Source organism: Neopelma chrysocephalum, unplaced genomic scaffold (genome assembly GCF_003984885.1).
Source record: "Neopelma chrysocephalum unplaced genomic scaffold, ASM398488v2 Primary Assembly neopelma1_361, whole genome shotgun sequence".
Classification (NCBI taxonomy): Eukaryota; Metazoa; Chordata; class Aves; order Passeriformes; family Pipridae; genus Neopelma; species Neopelma chrysocephalum.
In genome coordinates this window covers 69561-86484 of record NW_020898025.1, presented here as the reverse complement: position 1 = coordinate 86484, position 16924 = coordinate 69561, and the positions used below count along the sequence as shown (strand labels likewise).

Genomic DNA, 16924 nt, shown 5'->3' with positions numbered 1-16924 from the left:
CACCAAATCCCAGGGGACTTGGCCCTGTGCCCCAGGAGCGTGGCTGTGCTGAGGTGAGTCCTGGGGTGTCCCCGTGGGGGGTGTCACAGCCCCTGCCAAGGGCTGACCCGGGGTCTGGCACTGCAGGGGCCCTGCCGGGGTCTCCCCCAGCTCGGGGGGCTGAGGGTGGGGGTGTCAGGCTGAGTGGGGCCCCCCACCGTGTAGCTGGTGTGAGTGGGGCCAGCGTGGCCGCGTTGTCACGGTGTCACAGGGCCATCTGCCGGCAAAGGCACCGGCCCCGTGGCAGCCAGCCATGGCCTCCAGCAGCATCCCAGTCCTCCCAGTTTGCAGCTGCTGGGGCACTGGGGAAGGAGGGGGCTGGCTTGGGGGCTGGATAGGCTGGCTTGGGGGCAGCAGTGGGGGCAGCCCCACCATGGGGGGCACCCTGGGGGCCACTCTGGGCTGTTTACCCTCTGGGATCACCGGCAGCATCACAGTAGGGTTGAGACTTGGGAAGTGGGATTTGTCCCACAGGGATGGGTCTCCACGGAATCATGGAGGGGGGACATGCTCCCTGGGGGGGGTTCAGTCAGGGAGTCTCATGGATGGGACTCATGAGGGCTGGACGGTGGGTGCCTCCCAGGATGAGGACACGGCAGAGACAGCCCCGCTCTGGCCTCGAACAGATTAAATGTCATTTTATTTCACACCCAAAAAAAAATGTAGAAAAGAAGAGGTGAGTGTGGATTTAATTGCTCATATTAAAAATCTACCAGGTGAGACTGAGCCGTTTCCTCCAAAGTCAGTGCAGATCCGCAGGGATGCTTATTCCTCCTCCTTCTCCTCTTCCTCCTCCTCCTCCTCCTCCACCAAATGCTCGGGGACCAGGATGGGGACAGGGGCGACACCTTCCCCCTCCCCAGGGTGTCCCCATGCCATGGGCACTCACTGCCACCGGCCCCATTGGCACATCCCTGGCCCTGATGCCCCTGGTGCGGTGTCCCCACAGTGCCACCCGCACCACGTGTCCAGGAGCGGGTGCTAATTTAGGGGGTGGGAAGGGGGGCAGGAGCGCCTGGGGGGGGTGGCCTCGGGCCGTTTTGATGTTCTGTCAGTATTCCTGTGTATTCCTTATTGTCCCTTTTCCCTCTGTACAAAATGAGCAGTATGGTCATGGGCGTCGGTGACACGGTGACGTTGTGGCTGCGGCGGCCGCCCCGCGCTCACTGCAGCAGGGCCCGGATCTGTTTGGACGTGGTGTCATCGTTGAGGTGCCGAGTGGTGTACCTGGACAGAGAGGGGACAGTCACCCTGTGGCCACCCTGACCTGCGCCGCTGTCACCCCACATCCCCCTGCGTGGCCCCTGGCTCACCTCAGAGCATTCAGGAGCCCCTCGGTGCTGGTTGAGGGTTGGTCTTTCAAGACTTTGATGCAGCCTTTCATCTGGTGGGGGGAGTGAGAGGGGCTGTGAGATCCAATGTGCCACAGGGGGGGCTGTCCCCCTTCCACTCCATCCTCCTCCTCGCTGCTCAGGGGGATGAGTTCCCCTCGGGACCAGCTCAGTCACATCCAGGGAGAGCATCACAGCTACACTGGGGTGAGCAGGATGGGTGTGGCACCCCCCCCATGCACCCCATGGCCACTCACATCGATCTTGGAGGTCTTGGCGAAGGCCCCCACGGGGTGGACGTGGTCATAGAGGATGATGACGCCGACCATCACCCGCATGCAGAACAGGAGGGTCTCGGTGTTGGTGAAGCGGCTCCGGTATTCCCTGTGCCGGGAGAGGGGCCGGCTGAGCCTGGGGGGCTGGCAGAGGGATCCTGGCACTGAGGTGTCCCCCCCAACCCATATGGGGTACTCACGGGGTCTCCAGCATCACCCTGCAGACACAGGCCATGGTGCTCAGGCAGTCAGTCGTGTCCTCGATCGGGAGGGTCTTGTTCTGAAACCCAACATGTCCTGGCTGCTGTTTCCACCCCCGGTCACCCACATGGTGCTGGGGCTGTAGGGAGCCTTCCCCCCACCCTGAGGGTCCCCCCAGCCTCCCTCACCTCCGAAACGAACTTGGTGGTGGCATTGCTGAGTGTTTTGAGCATGGGAGTGGCCTCAGCATAGAAGAGGGACATCCTGTTGGCCATCTCGTTGTTCACCTCGCTCTCTGCGTCCAGCTGGGGAGGGGTGTGATGGGGGGCCATTAGGGTGGTTAATCACCCCCGAGTCACCCCCAGCCCTGTGAACCCCTGGGGGAGGCCATCCCTGGTCAGGGTGGGGGACAGCACCATCCTTTCACCTGCAGGTTGTTGATGCGATTCCGGCTGATGGTCCGTCTGTAGTAGCTGAAGTCGTTCTGGATGGCAGGGTTGGTCATCTGGGTGGGAAACCTGGGTTAGGGGCTACAGCAAACCTGGGGGGCTCCCAAAGGGACCCTGCTGGCTCACAACTTTTGCACGGTCCCAGTGTGGGGACTCCCAGTTCTTGTCCTGCACAGGGAGGTACCTTGAGCTCATCGAAGCTGAGGGTGAAGTGGAGGATCTCAGCAAACTGCTTGGCCAGGGCTTGCTCCCGCTCGAGGTGCTGGGTCGGGGCGTACGGGGGGCTGGTGAGGGCCTCCAGAAGGCTCCGCAGGGCGTTCTCTGGGGACGAAGCACCTCTGGTCCCCTCCTGCCCCTCTGCACCTCCCCACCCACCCCCCGATGGGGAAACTGAGGCACGAGGCAGCACAGCACCCAGAGCTGAGCACACTCCACGGCCAGGACTCCTGCAGCCCGTCCCATTTCTGCATCGGGGTGGGATGCGGGATGCAAGGAGGGGATGCAGGGAAGGGGGGGTGGGGGTCAGGCACTCACCCAGCCGCAGGGAGAACTCATAGAAGCGTTTCAGCTTAGCAACGAGGGGGCAGACGGCGCTCCAGGCCCGCTCCTGCAGCCGCAGGTCCCCGGGGTTTTGGATGGCCTGGGGGAGGAGAGCGCCAGCGGTCGCCCCAAGCTGTGGTGGGTGGGTGGGCAGAGGGCGCCGGCGCTACACCCACCTCTCGGATCTCCTGCCCGGCGCCCGTGTAGGACTGCAGCTCGGCCAGGATGGTCTGTGCCTCCTCCAGCACCGCGTTCACCTGGTTCCACACCGCCGTCTCGGCCTCCGTCGGCTGCGCATCTGCAGGGCAGCGCCCCGGGGAGAGAAACCCGGAGGGCTCTGAGTGGGGCCCGGGGCGGCGAGAGCCAGGGTGGGGTGCCAGCACCCCGTCCCACGGCTCTCCCGCCAGTCCACAGCCCTTCCTGGCGGGATTCTCCCCCTGATCCGTCTCCTTGCCCGAGCTCGAGTCAAGCCGTGGAGTGGGGGGGCAGGTGGGGGTGAGTCCTGGCTGCCCTGTGACCACGGTCCTGCTCATGGGGGTCCCTGAGCAGCCCTCGGCCCCGCTCACAGGGCTCCCCGAGCAGCCCTCGGCCCCGGGCTGGCCCCAACTACCCCGGGGGAGAGGTGTGGAGTGACAGCCCCCAGCCATGGGTCTGCCCCCCCCTCCCCGGGGAAACCCCCGGAGGGCAAAGGTGGGGCAGGACGTCTGGGATGGGCTCGATGTGATGGGCGACGGGTACAAGAACTCAAAATGGTGTGGATGTGGAACTCAGGATAAATACGAAACAAAAAAGGAAAATAAAAATCCCATCTCACTTTCAAAGTCAAGGAAAAAATTAGGGCCTTGGTCAAGTTCGTTATAAGTCAACACTTTTAGAAGGTTCCCCATGTGAAACCTGCAAGAGAAGAAACAAGAGGAAAAAAGCATGATGGTGAGGTGGAGCTCGGGGAAGAGGTGCTGGGCTGAGGGCAGAGGCGGTGGCCAGAGCCCCCGTCCTCCCCCCGCTGCTCCCCGGGGGCTCGGGGGGCTCCTGGACAGCCGGGGGGTGACCCCTCAGCTGCTCCCGGCCCCGAGTGCAGCCTCTTCCCCCCCCGATGGTGATGAGCGCTGGCGGATGGGGTGATGGAGAGGAAGGAGCGGAGGGAGGAGGGAGCCGCCGGGAAGCGGTGAGCGAGTCCCTGAAGTCTTGGCTACAGGCGTTCCCCTCCTCTAGGGGCAGAGCCAGTCCCGGAATGGGGCATCCCAGCGAGCCCCCAGAGCCCCATGCCCGTGGGCTGTGGAGGGGACTGGAGGCAGGTGAAGGTTGTGCTGCCTCAAAGGAACCTGGAGGAGCCAGGAAGGTCTCTTGCCGTGGGAGTGAGTGGCTGTGTGACCCCCAGCCCTGGGTATTTTGGAGGTGCCTCTGCCTGAGGTGGTTGTGCACGGCCTCTCCCTGCTGGGGATGGAACTGGGGCCAGGAGTGGGGTGAGTGGTTGCACTGTTTTTACCCTCCTCACTCTTGCTCTGAGCTGTGCCCTGGAGGAATTGTGGGAGAGGGAGCCAGGGGGGCCCTGGGGCTGTGCCTGGTCTGGCATCTTGTCACAGTGTCCACCATCTCCTGTACACCCCTGTGCCCAGCCTGGGGGGTCTCAGAGCTGTGCTTTCCTGACCCAATTAGCCCAGGTCGGTGGGAAGCAGGGGAAGGTCCCTGATCCCCATCACTCGGTTCAGGCTGCGACCACTGCACCAACCTTTCCAGCGGTGCAGGTGGATCATTCCCTCCTCCTTACCCAGCCTCCAGGCAGGGGACATGCCACATGGCCACCAGTGCCACCAATTACAGCAGCAGGCAGGTGCCTGAGGTCGTCCTGGGCCAGGTCCTGCTGCTGGGTTGTATCCTGTATCCTGCCACTCAGCCAGGATGTCTCCCCACACTTCGAGGGATGGGGCATCTCTAGGGGTCTCGTTCTCCTGCCCCATTCAGCCCTTTGCAGGGCGAGTTTGGGGCTGCCCCAAGGCACCTGGGGACACGGGGCTGCTTGGGGACACGGTGCCTGTCCCCATCTTCCAGAGAGCAACCACAGCAGTGGCCCCGGCCCCCTCCCCGCTCCCGCCCTGCTCATGGGACTTACTTTCAAAATCCAGGAAAAAATGAGGACAGTTTTCTAAATCTTTGCCCAATACCTTTATCAGGTTGCCCATGGCCAGCAGACCTGAGCGAGAGAAACAGAACAGAGTGGAACAGCACCGGCACCCCTGAGCCCCCACGGTGCCACTTCCACGGCACCTGCCTGTGCCCATCCCACCAGGATCCGTCCCCGTGGCCCCCATCACTCTCCCTCCTGGCCGGGCACAGAGGTGTGAGCATCCACCAGAATGTGGCAGCTCAGCTCTCCCGGCACTTCTGCCAATTCCCAAGGAAAGTGGGATGCGGGTCTGGGAGTGCTGTGCTCCCTGGGGCACCCCTGGCCATGCAGCCACCGCTGAGGCACCCCAGGTCCCCCACCCTGACACCCCGTGCTCTCCTGAGGGTTGGGGGGCTGCCCCAGGTGACCCCCATGGGGTCATGCCTTTGCTGATGGGGCTGGGCACCCCCCATGGACAGGGGAAGATCCCAACTGGGAATTGTGCCCCATAGGCTTGGTGTGGGGGTCCAGTGCCTGCGCTGACGCATCCCACCCACCCCACAGCCGTGATCTTGGGTCTTTACCTCAGTGCCCGGAGTGGCAGCGGTGGCTACGGCAGGAGCAGGGGCTGTGCCACCCCCTGAGTCACTGCATGGGCTGGCGGGGACCTGCAGGCAGGAGGGCGAGAGGGTCAGGGCACCCCACTGCCCTGGGGACCCACTGGTGGGTGACCAGGTGGGGAGGCACAGTGGGACTCTGGATCCCACCACCCACCTCATGCTGCCACCAGCCTCATTTACCTCGGTTATTTTTTTACTGCCACTGGCAGCTCACCAGGCACCGAGCTGAGTATCCCTGTCCCTCTTCACTCCTTGGGGGACCTGCCAGCAGCCCGGGGATAACCCCAGGGCTGAGCCATCTGTCCCCATCTCTCCTTGGAGAGGCCAAGATCCCCAGGGATGACTTTCCCAGCTCCACCGGTTAGGTTTGCTCTTTTCTGCGCGTTGCATGAAGATCCCTTTATGCCGCCGATGAGCCACAACCCAAATCCTGCAGGCACCAGGATGCTCCCCCTGTTCCCTGTCTCCCACCTTTCCTACAGGGATGTGGGGGAGCCGGGATTAGCCCCATGGTGTTAGCGGGTTCCAGGAAGCAGTCATGAGTTCAGCAGATTGTAATTAAGCATTTGGGTTTAATTAATGAGGCAGGGGAAGGGGAGAGGGAGAGCTGGAGCGGCAGTGGAGAGGGATGGGGCGGCCTCGTGCCTGGGATGGGGCTGCTGCCCCTCAGCCCAGTGCTCCCTGCTCTCCCCCAGTGCAGCCCCTCAGCATCAACAGTGGTGGCTCTGCCTTCCTTCTCCTCCTCCTCCTCCTCCAGACCCAGTAAGTGGTGGCTTTACATTGGAGCTGCATCAGACTGACACTAAAATTCAGCTGCTTTTTGGGGGAGCCAGAGCACCCGTGTTCCCCACTGCACACCCCTGCCTCAGTTTCCCCAGGTGTGGTGGGCGCTCCTACCCCGCGATGGCACAAAGACACCCAGAGCTACCCCGGCACAGTGACACCGAGGTTCATCCTGCTGGATGCTGGGGTGTTTTGGAGTGGTGCTGAGGGGTCCCTGGGTTGCTGGGGGTCCCTGGGGTGCTGGGGCAGCCGGCGGGGTGGGAGATTGGCACCCGCTCTGCTCCGGCATTCGCACACATGCTGTGACGGGCGTGCGGGCGTCCTCGTGGCCGTTGTCCTTGAGTTGGGGCAACTTAGGGCTGGGATTTGTCACTGCTGAACTCTGCCTCTGCCCAGGGAGGGGGCACGAACAGGTCCCTGTGCTCCCAGGTGTGAGGACACCTCGGTGTGAGGCCGGAGCCGTGGCACTGAGGTTCGGTGCTGGGTGGGAGTTTGGGGATTGCTGCAGCCCCTCCGGGCTGGGGAGGAGGATCCACTGGGGGCTCAGCCCTGATTTGCACTATTTCCTCGGTCCCAGGTGCCTACATCCCGTGGTTGCCCTTGGCCCTGGAAGCCCGGGGTACCACAGCACATTCCCCCCGGGGGGGCTGTCGGGGAGGGCGAGGGTCTCCCTCCAGTGCAGGCTGCCCGTTGCTATGAGGCTGAACTGGGGGAACCGTGCACTCCAAATCCGCTGGGAAAGACACCCCAAACCGGGAGCGATCACAGAGGAATGTGCTGCTGGAGGAGGGCTGGGAGCAGCAGGCTCCCTGTCCTCAGCCACACCCGAGGTGGCCCCGGGTTCTATCCCTCCCTGCGGTGGCCTCATTGCACCCCAGCCCTGCTCCGGCACCTGCTCCTCTGCCCGGCCGTCCTGCCCCACGGGGACCCCACGGCAGGTGTCACCTCCGTGGGGACACCCCAGCCGATGGGGCGAACACCCCGACCCCCTGCTCCAGGCAGGGCCAAATCCTGCATCCGGGAGCATCCCTCCCCACAGCCAGCAGCACCCGGGCTGGCCGCCCCGGAGGGGCAGCGATGCCCACGGATCAGGTCCCTCCGTGTCACCGGGGGCCGTTTTTGGGCTGTGCCCCTTCGCCGCCGGCGCAGCATCGCCGTGGGCACCGCAGGCTGGTGCAGCGCCGCAACCCCGGCCGGGGGCTGGCTGCCCCTTCCCCTTGACCTGGTCTCGCAGCCCCCCCCGCCCACCGGGTGCCCACTGGGTGCCCCCCGGGTGCCCCCCGCCGCCGCCGAGCCCCTCCTGCCGCTGCCCCCCGCCCATGGCCGCGCCGGCATCGCCGCAGCCGCTGCGGGGTCGGACGCGCGGTGCCTGAAGGATTTTTCGTGGGGGGGGGGGATACCGTATCCCGGGAATCCGGGTGTTGATCCTAAATCCTACCCCAGGATCAACCAGGACACCCCCAGCCCTGCCCAGGGTGGTGTTGGGGCTTCTCAGCCCCGCGACCCCCCCGGTTTGGGGACCTCCCTGGGCGGAGGGTGGTGTGAGCCCCCCGCGGGGCTGAGCCCCCGGAGCGGGGCTGGCGGGGTGCGGGGGGCTCCCCTCTGCCTGGCTGCGGCTGCGGATGAGCAGCAGGATTTACCGCAGGGCTGCCGGGAGCCGATCCGCAGCACCCAGCCGGCGCGGGCGAGCACCCACCCGTGCTCCCGCACCCACCCGGGGCCACCGCGGGGCTTCAGAATCCCCGGGGTGGGGGAGAACCCACCCCATCTCCGTCCCATCACCCACCCCATCACCCCCAGTCCTGCGGCGCACCGGGCTGGGGGCGCAAAGGGAAAGAGGGGTCCCTTGCGGGGGCTGCCGGCGGTGTGGGTCCCTGAAGGGGGGACAGCCAGCCCCTCGCCCTGCTCTCAGGCCTGGTGGCAGCCCCGTCCCCGTCCCCCGTGGCGGCCCGTGCTCACCGTGGCGGTGGGAGCTCGAGGCGCGGGCGGGCGGTGGCGGCGGCCGGGCGTCTGCGGATGCTGCCGGATCGCGGGGTGCCGGGGACGAGCCGCCCGCCGTGTGCGTGAGCCGCCCTGCGCCAGCTGCCGAATGCACCACAAAGACCACCATAGCCCCCCGGCCCCCCCTCCACGCCACTGGTGACGGTGACGTCTCAAGTGTGAGGGAGACGGGGATGTTTAACCCTCTGCGTGCCGGCCCCGGAACCTCTGCGGCCTGACTGGGGGAGGGCTCCGGCTCCTGCTGGGGGGATGGCGGGGGCTGCTCCCCGGTTTTGGGGGACACCGTGACGCCGAGAGGGTGCCTGTGTGTCCCCCCACATCAGAGCCAGCCTGGTTCAGCCCCAGCACCCGCAGCCCGCTCCGAGCAGGGGGAGAGAAATCCCAGATGTTCCTCTGCTCCTGACCCAGCCCATGGATGGCACTGCTTGCCCCCAGTCCCCTCTCCAGGGATGGGGACAACCATCGACTCCACCTGGTGCCACTACTGCGGGGACAAACCAAACCCATGCCCCAGGACCCCCTTTTGACCAGGCAGCACCCTCTGTCTCACCCTGTCTGCCCTGAACTGAGGCCAGGAGTGGTTTGGGTGGCATGACCCAGCACAGAGCTGTTCCCACAGGGCTGATATGGGAGGTAGGAAGCAGGTGTGGACCCCCAAATTTGACTGGTTCTGCTTTTCCACCCTGCACTCACCTTTCCCTGAGCCAGTGCTGAGCATTACAGTGGGGACATCAAGTGGCATCCCCAGTGTTGTGGTCACCCCAGGTCCAGCTTGCCCAGTGGCACACAGAGGTGTCCCCCAGGGACACGGGGTGGGTGACAGCAGCTCCTTGCTCCTTTACTTGGGCATTTCTGTGCAGCAAAGCAGGGATGGGTGCCCACCCTCCAGCACCCCAAGGCACCTGGCACCAAGGCTCAGCCCTGGGGTGCAGTGGGCAGGGAAGGGACCTAAGCTGGGGATGGTGAGGGACCAGGGAAAGGCTGAGGCTGCCGGTGAGGAAACCTGGCTCGAAGGGAAGGAGCAGCAGAAGAAACAAGTGAGAAGCCCTGATTTTGGCCCTGGCTGTGTGGCTGCTGCCCAGGGTGTCACTGGAAAACGGGGGGGTTTGTGGGGTTGCACTGGTTGTGACCATCATGCACTGGCCTCGAGGGACAGTGTCCGTCCCTGTCCCCATCCCTGCCCGGCTCAGAGCACCCTGTGCTGGTGACACTGATGGGAGCAGAGCACTGGGAGGTCACAGATGGGCTGGCTGAGCCACCAGTGCCCCGAGCACTGCTGGGGTCACAGCCGGGTGACCTGGCAGTGCAGAGGGACGAGGGCTGTTGGAAGTCTGGGATACGCAGCTCCCAGCAGTCTGGGGGGGCTGATCCGGCTGCAGCAGCCCCAGGCAGCTGCCCCACAGCCCCCCCCATCGGGCACAGCCCCCCGGGCCGTGCTGGTGCAGCCCGTAGCCGCTGGGGGAAGCTGCAGCCCTTTGCATTCCACGGAGTCGCTGGATAAGGAGGTTTTTAGGAACGGGCAGGGCCCTGGCAGCTCTGCACCCCGGGGTCCTCGAGGCAGGGAGCTGGGGGGTGCTGCTGCGGGAGCGGGGAGCAAAGGGCTATCACAGAGCCAGAGCTGCCTGCAGAGCCACTGTCCCCCCCAAACACCCTGCTGTCTGCTCTCCAATCTCAGGGCCAACATTCCAGTTAGGGTTTGGGTTGCCCCAGTTAGGGTTTGGGGCTCACCTGGGTGCTGTGATTGGGGTCACCAATGTGTCCAGCCCCCCACGTGCCCAGGCAGTTCCCCAGCACCACGACTCATGATGTCAGAGCCCCAAAAACTGGGGCACTCCAGTACCCCACAGTCATCCTTACCCCCATCCCCAGGGCATCCCTGTCACCTGGTGCTTCCCTGCCTCTTGCAGCCGTCCCACGTCCCCTTGGCAGCCCTGTCCCATGAGCTGAGCTGGGCCGGTCTCAGCCCTGGCAGCCGTGCTGCTTCAATTAAGCCCTCATTAATTTTTCAGTCCCCCTGCGCACACCGAGCACGGGTGGTTTGCAGTTTGCAGAGCTGCTCTAATTGATGTCTCCTCGACTTCAGCATCTAAGAACTGGCAGCGGGTCCGGGGGGGATCCTCCCCCCGAGCTCTTGGGGAGGCTCATGGAGAGGCTTTGGGGCCGCCCAGAGCCGTGTGCCCAGAGCCCAGCAGAGCCTGTGGGGGTGACACAAAACCCATGAGGCTGAATCACCCCATTCCAGGTGGGGTCCAACCCTGGGTATGGGCATGGTGCAGGGACGTCACGTCCAGCCATGGGGGTCCACCCCTCCTGCCCCCGGGGGGGGGTAATGGAGCCCTGCAGCCCCACTGCTCATACACAGCTGAAAATATTGGGGTTTTTTGTAACCCGGCCCCGTCTCGCCTCCAGCTGGGACAGTTTCTGCTGCTTCATGCAGCCACCTCTGCAGCAAGGGTGGGTGCACCTGAGAGCACGTGCCATGGAGAAGGGCTGAGCACCCCATGGCACCCCACAGCCCTTTGGGGACAGGATGGGGACCAGTCCTGGCTGGCTGGAGACTTCATCTGGGCTCAGTGGCCACCAGCTGCAGAGGGACAGCTGTGGACAGGCCCAGGTGGCACTGGGATCACAGTAGGATGCCAAGGTCACCGGGAGAAGCACTCAGCTATCTCCATGGAAACATTCCATGTTTGGTTCTGAAGATCAGAGTGGTTTTCTTGTCCCTTTCCCCTCTGTGCTTCGGCTGTGGTTCTGCCAACCAAGAAGCCACTCGTGTGTCCTCAGTGCAGGCAATGTGGGGCCGTGTGCTGGGTGCCAGCATCCCCTGGCATCCCCCTGCCAGCATCCCCTGACATCCCCCTGCCAGCATCCTCCCTACATCCCAGTCCCAGCATCCCCTCAGTATCCCACTGCCAGCATCCCTCCTGCATCCTGCTCCCAGCATCTCCCAGCATCCCAGTACCATTTCCCCTCCCAGCATCCCGGTACCCCCCCAGTATCCCACCTCGACCCCCCCACCCCGCGGCCCCTCTCGGTTGATTGACAGCGCTCCCAGCCAATGCACGAACGCTGCCGCCGGGGGGGCGGGCGGCCCGAGGCTACAAGAGGGGCGGGAGCGGCGGGGGCTGAGCCGGCGGCTGGACCGCGGCCCCTCCGGTACCGGCACCGGCTCCGCGCCCCCCCCCGGCCCCGCCGAGCCGCCACCTGCCCGCGCCGCACGACAGGTAAGGGCCGTCAGGGCTGGGACCCGGTTCCCCGGTGCGGAGCTGCCGTCGGGGCAGGTGCCGGGAGCTGCGCTGCTCCCGGGAGCCGGTTCCAGCGGCTGTCGGGGCTGGTGCCCCCCGGAGCCGCCTCCTCTCCGGGTGGGGAGAGCACCCCCGCGTCCCCATCCATCCCCCGGGGCCGAGAGCTGAGCCCCTTCCCTATTCCTTAGCGTGCTGGTCCAGAGGTGATGCTCTGTGCTGCCCAGGGTGCAGCCCTTGACGGGGACACCTGTAGTAATTCCCCTCTGTCCTGTTTTGGGACCAGCAGCCGCTGATCAGTTGGTGCTTTGGGGTGAGTGGTTTGTGCCAAGCGTGTGGTGGCCCTTCTGGCTGCTGCCCCCTGTCCTGGCGTGACTGGGTGCAGCTTGGAAAAGGGAATGGAGGACTGTGAACCAAAGGATGTTGCTCTTGAGTCCTGGCCAATTTGAGGGCTTCGCTTGCAGGATAAGGTGTGGTGAGACACTGCCAGTGTGACTGGTGGGAGATGTGGGAGGCCATGGGTACGGATCAGGGAGGGGATGGCCAGGGTACAGAATTGGTCCCAGCAGCTTAGAACTGGACTGCGGTGCTGGGAGGGCTCGTGCAGCCCCCCCAGCTGAGCTGGGATCGCTGGGGAAGCGTTTGTGCTCTGTGGGAGTCTGGACATTCCTTCAGCTCCGGCTGCTGAGGGGTGCTGGGTGCTGAGGGGTTGAGTGTTGCTGTGGCAGACAGTGACAGATGCTGGTGGGATGATGGGGCAGGAAGAAGCCACTGCCTGTGAGCTTAGCTGGGAACGGGGCTGGCTGGGAGCACGAGGAGCCCCTCATCACTGCAGGGGGGGGCTTGTGCCCATCCCAGGGTAACCCCACGTCCCCCCAAGCCCCCACAACCGGGACATCAGACGCTCGGAAGGAAGACGGTGCTTGGTTGGGCTCAGGTGAACTTCTACTCAACTTTCTCCGTGGAGAGAGAAGCTCCAGGAGCTCTCAGCAAACCATCTGCTGCTCAGGCTGAGTGGTGCTGGCAGCCAAGGCTGTGTGGGAGCGGGCACGGCGTGTATCAGAGCAGCTCTGCGTCCTGCCCACGCAGCCATGGGCTCCCGGCGCTCCGTGCTGCTGGCAGCCCCCTGGCACAGGAGTGGGGGCCTGCCCAGACCCCATCCTCACCAAGGGCTGGCCAGGAGCAGGTTGGGCATCACTGTGACCAGCTGGATGCTGCGAGTCCCACGGTACCAGTGAGGGTTTTATGTGCTTTAATGGCAGACTCTTCACTCTCCCATCCTTGGAGAGGGTCAAGTGAAGTGGAACTAGGTGATCTTTGAGGTCCCTTCCAACCCAAACCGTTCTAGGATTCTATGGTCACGGCCTGGTAAAGGCCATGGGAAGAATTCTGGATCTTCTGTTGCTTTCTGAGTGGTTTTCTGCAGGCAAAAGGCAGCCGAGGAGATGGAGGGCTGGAGGTGATGCTGCGGGGTGCAGTGGGGGGCTGCCCCAGGGCCAGCTCCTGCACATCTCCAGCAGCAAAGGCCACAGCCAAGCATGTTCCCAGTGCCACAGTCGCTGTCCTGCATGAACACCCATCATCCAGGTAGATCAGCTCTAGCATGGGGAAGAGGGATGTGGGATCAGCCAACTGCCAGGGTGGAGGAGCACTTGGGAGGACCATCCCTCTCCGTGCCTGGTGTGTAGGAGCCGTGTGTTTTCCCTCCCAGGGGCAGCCATGGGCAAGCACAGCAGCAAGCTGGCCCCGGAGATGCTGGATGACCTGGTGAGGAGCACGGAATTCAGCGAGCAGGAGCTGAAGCAGTGGTACAAGGGCTTCCTCAAGGACTGTCCCACCGGCATCCTCAACCTGGAGGAGTTCCAGCAGCTCTACATCAAGGTGCCTGTGGAGCTGGAGCACTCGGCTCCTGCTGGGCAAGGGTGCTGCTTCGGGTGCAGCCTCTGTGCTGAGCTCCCTCTCCTCATTTCAATCTCTCTTCTCCCCTTCCCGCAGTTTTTCCCCTACGGAGACGCCTCCAAGTTTGCCCAGCACGCTTTCCGCACCTTCGACAAGAACGGGGATGGGACCATCGACTTCAGGGAGTTCATCTGTGCCCTGTCTGTCACCTCCAGGGGCACCTTTGAGCAGAAGCTCAACTGGGCCTTTGAGATGTATGACCTGGATGGGGACGGGAAGATCACACGCTTAGAGATGCTGGAGATCATTGAGGTAACAGTGCTTAAAATCCACAGGGGTAGTTTGCTTTTTCCAGGCTTTTCGCAGCTCTTGGGTCCCTTTTCACACCAAAGAATGAGTTTTCCTACCCAGAGCCTTGTCCAAAAGGTAACCAGTGTGCACCAGATGGTAACTGTGCAGCTGCAGAGAACTCAGCCCCAACAGAGCAGAAATCCTGTGCCCCCTGCCTTGTCCTGGGACATTTTGCCCATCCAACATTCCCACTCTGGTACTTTGCTTCTTTTCTTTCTTCAGGCCATTTACAGGATGGTGGGGACTGTGATCATGATGAGGATGAACCAAGATGGGCTGACACCCCAGCAGCGCGTGGACAAGATCTTCACAAAGATGGACAAGGACAAGGACGACCAGATCTCCCTGGAGGAGTTCAAGGAGGCCGCAAAGAGTGACCCCTCCATCGTCCTCCTCCTGCAGTGTGACATGCAGAAATAGAGCCCTGGGGCTCAGTACTGGACTGGCTGCAGCCAAACCTCTGCTCCCTGTGGTGGTTTCAATGCCCATTTTTTGCTGAGCCCCTCTGTGCCCGCTTTGCCCCAGGCATCAGCCACGCTCCATCCCTCCTGCTGCCCATCCACCTCTGCTCCAGCTGTATCCTGGGCAGCTCACATTCCACACCCTCAAAGGGTAGAGCCTGCTCTGGGTATTGTCAGCTTGAGATTACCCCAAATCAACCTTATCCCATCCTGGAGCTGGATTCCCTGCAGCCAGTGACAAGTTTCCTGGCTCCCCAGGGCTAACTGTTCCCACATCCCTGCTGCTTTAGGATCATATCCAACCTAAACCTGGTTGTAGCCAGGTGGGGGTTGGTCTCTTCTCCCAGGCAACCATCAGTAAGACAAGAAGGCATGGTTTTAAGCTCTGCCAGGGGAGGTTTAGGTTGGATATTAGGAAGAAATTCTTTACAGAGAGGGTAATCAGGCACTGGAATGGACTGCCCAGGGAAGTGGTGGATTCTCTGTCCCTGGAGGTTTTTAAGATGAGACTGGATGTAGCATCAGTGCCATGGTCTAGTAACCACGGCGGGGTTGGATCAAGGGTTGGACTTGATGATCTCTGAGGTCCTTTCCAACCTGGCTGATTCTATGATTCTGTGAAGTGCTGCTCCTGGTGTGTGGTGCTACTGTAGGGACTGGGGCTGTGGAGAGGTGTGGATGGGTCCTGCACCTGCTGAGCCTCCTGGCAAAGCTCTGAGGCCACAAGAAACGTGCCTGCCCCCTTCCTTGCCCATCCCAGCCTGCTGCATCCATCCCTCCTGTCCCAGGCCAGGAATATTGTCACAGGTCGGTGTTTAGTCTGCACGTTGTGGTGTTGATGACTGTAGTATCTCTTAGGAGATGGTGAAGTTGTTATCTATTTTTTTAATGGAAAAATAAACTGTCCCCTGTGTATGTTGTTCCCCCCAAATGGCTTATTGGGGAGCAGCCACTGCAGCTGTGGGGAGAGTGAGGTGACAACACTGCACTCCTGAGCATCATTTAGGGGTCTCCGTTGGGCCTGTGACACTCCAGGGGATGGAGAAGCCCTTGGGGACAGCACAGTGGGGCTCAGCCTGGGGAGCCTTGAAGATGTGGGCAAGTGAAACTCTTCAGTCGTGCAGGTAGCTCTGGGGAAGGCAATGCTGCTTTTGGGGTGGGAAGGACCAGGCATCCCTGGGCTGTGCTAGAAATGGGTTTCATTTGTCAATCAAGACCTTCACTCAGGGCTGGGCATGCCCAGAGGACCTGGTGGCTTTGTCCTGGGCTCCATCCCAGCACCATAAGCAACCGGGATCTGCTACCACAGTATCTTTATCCTTTTCTCCACCCTCATCTTCCCTGTGCATAGTTTCCTCTGGCCCTTCCTCTCCATCAGCAGCCTGCACAGATAGTGACTGTTGCTAAGGAGCTCTCACCAAATTTTAATACTTCTCCAATCAATCAGGCAGGGCTGGCTCCTGGGCAGCAGTGCTGACTCCCACCCACCTGGATGCTGCAAATCACCTGGTCTGTCCTGCAGCAGCCAGCACCTGAGCACAGAGATGGGAGGATGCCAAGGCCAAAGCAGGGTGTGTATTTTTAGGAGTGCTGCTGAGGGGAGAGCTCTGCACCCTGGGTTTGGCTGCTGTGCTGTCCAGGAGGGTGTGTGTGAGTTTGCAGCTCAGCAGTGCTGGGGAAGGAGGGACAGGGCAGGTCCTGCTGTGTGGGGGCCTGGGGACGTGCCAGGGCTGCTGCCTGAAAAGGCAGCAACTCAAAAGCTTGAAGAGGGGACTCCAAGAATAGCCTCAGTGATCCCGGGGCTCTCCAAGCTCCTGCTTCCCTTGGGGCCACCACAGAGGAAGTTCAGGTGTTTCCCAGGAGGGACCTGCAACGGCCCTGGGGAAAGGAAGTCTTTGAGGCTGAAATGGTATCAAACACCCAAAGGGTCTGGGATCCCTGGAGCCAGTCCTGGTCATCAGCACCCAGCTGGCTCTGCTCTCCTGGTTGAGCCTCAGTGAGAGTGAGGTGGTGTTGGATCAATCTCATGGACAGGGGGTCCCCGAGGCTTTACATCAAATCCACAGGGAGTGTTTTTCTTTAGCTGTAGCACAGAGCTTTGGGTAAAAAAACCTGCTGCTGGTCTCTGTCCTGGGGCTCTGTGACCTTCTCCCAGGTGCTGCCCTGTTCCAGGTGAGACAAGGTGGGATCCTCCATCACTTACCCCTTCCTGGTTGATGGGTTTTGATCTCTGGGTACACTCCCTGCTCCCCAAGGGCTTCTGGGGGTCTGCTGGTGTAGGTTTTAGTCTGGGCTGAATGCTGGGCTGTATGTGCTGTTCTGTGTCTGAACTTGATCCCACCAGCACTCCTGGGAGTGGAGAGCCTTAATTAACACTTGTGCTCATTCCATTAACTAGTGCATGACACAGGTAACCCTGGCACGGAGCAGGGCCCCACCACACCTTTGTCCTACCGTGCTGCCACCATCGTGGCTGCTCCAGCTCCCAGCACTGCCCACCCTCGTGCCCTTCCCGCTGCCCTGGCATCGGTGCCACCCTGTGCTCTCCAAGGGTGGCCAAACCCTTGGCACGAGCAGGAGCTGGTGTCTGCCGTGGGTGCCCCATCACGTCCCTCTCCGTGTCCTCCT

General features: G+C 62.6%; 2 protein-coding genes across 5 annotated transcripts; one reads left to right on the top strand and one right to left on the bottom strand.

The window, feature by feature from the left end:
- Window positions 1–650: 650 nt before the first annotated feature.
- Window positions 651–8483, bottom strand: LOC113978800 (protein FAM49A-like). 4 transcript variants are annotated; one of them, XM_027706034.1, is made up of 13 exons: window positions 8302–8483; window positions 5524–5607; window positions 4946–5026; window positions 3650–3729; window positions 3012–3133; window positions 2830–2935; window positions 2480–2616; window positions 2274–2351; window positions 2035–2151; window positions 1846–1925; window positions 1628–1754; window positions 1353–1423; window positions 1062–1266 (listed from the first exon to the last, which is right to left on the bottom strand). In XM_027706034.1, the coding sequence occupies exons 4-13, from the start codon at window positions 3720–3722 to the stop codon at window positions 1203–1205; spliced, it is 975 nt and encodes a 324-aa protein (XP_027561835.1). In that variant the 5' UTR covers window positions 3723–3729; window positions 4946–5026; window positions 5524–5607; window positions 8302–8483; the 3' UTR covers window positions 1062–1202. The 4 variants fall into 4 exon arrangements, with proteins under 4 accessions (XP_027561833.1, XP_027561835.1, XP_027561836.1 ...); XM_027706035.1 differs by lacking the exon at window positions 3650–3729; XM_027706032.1 differs by lacking the exons at window positions 3650–3729; window positions 5524–5607; window positions 8302–8483 and having other exon boundaries at window positions 651–1266; window positions 4946–5491.
- Window positions 8484–11463: 2980 nt separating this feature from the next.
- Window positions 11464–15211, top strand: HPCAL4 (hippocalcin like 4). Its single transcript, XM_027706059.1, has 4 exons — window positions 11464–11567; window positions 13297–13466; window positions 13581–13796; window positions 14058–15211. The coding sequence occupies exons 2-4, from the start codon at window positions 13305–13307 to the stop codon at window positions 14253–14255; spliced, it is 576 nt and encodes a 191-aa protein (XP_027561860.1). The 5' UTR covers window positions 11464–11567; window positions 13297–13304; the 3' UTR covers window positions 14256–15211.
- The last annotated feature ends 1713 nt before the right edge of the window (window positions 15212–16924 follow it).

Coding starts and splice junctions, on each gene's coding strand:
- LOC113978800 (XM_027706032.1), bottom strand. CDS start 5,381: ATGACCCCATGGGGGTCACCTGGGGCAGCCCCCCAACCCTCAGGAGAG. Junction 2,936..3,011: donor CCGGGCAGGAGATCCGAGAG/GTGGGTGTAGCG, acceptor CTCCTCCCCCAG/GCCATCCAAAACCCCGGGGA. Junction 2,352..2,479: donor TCAGCTTCGATGAGCTCAAG/GTACCTCCCTGT, acceptor TTTCCCACCCAG/ATGACCAACCCTGCCATCCA.
- HPCAL4 (XM_027706059.1), top strand. CDS start 13,305: ATGGGCAAGCACAGCAGCAAGCTGGCCCCGGAGATGCTGGATGACCTG. Junction 13,467..13,580: donor TCCAGCAGCTCTACATCAAG/GTGCCTGTGGAG, acceptor CCCTTCCCGCAG/TTTTTCCCCTACGGAGACGC. Junction 13,797..14,057: donor AGATGCTGGAGATCATTGAG/GTAACAGTGCTT, acceptor TTCTTTCTTCAG/GCCATTTACAGGATGGTGGG.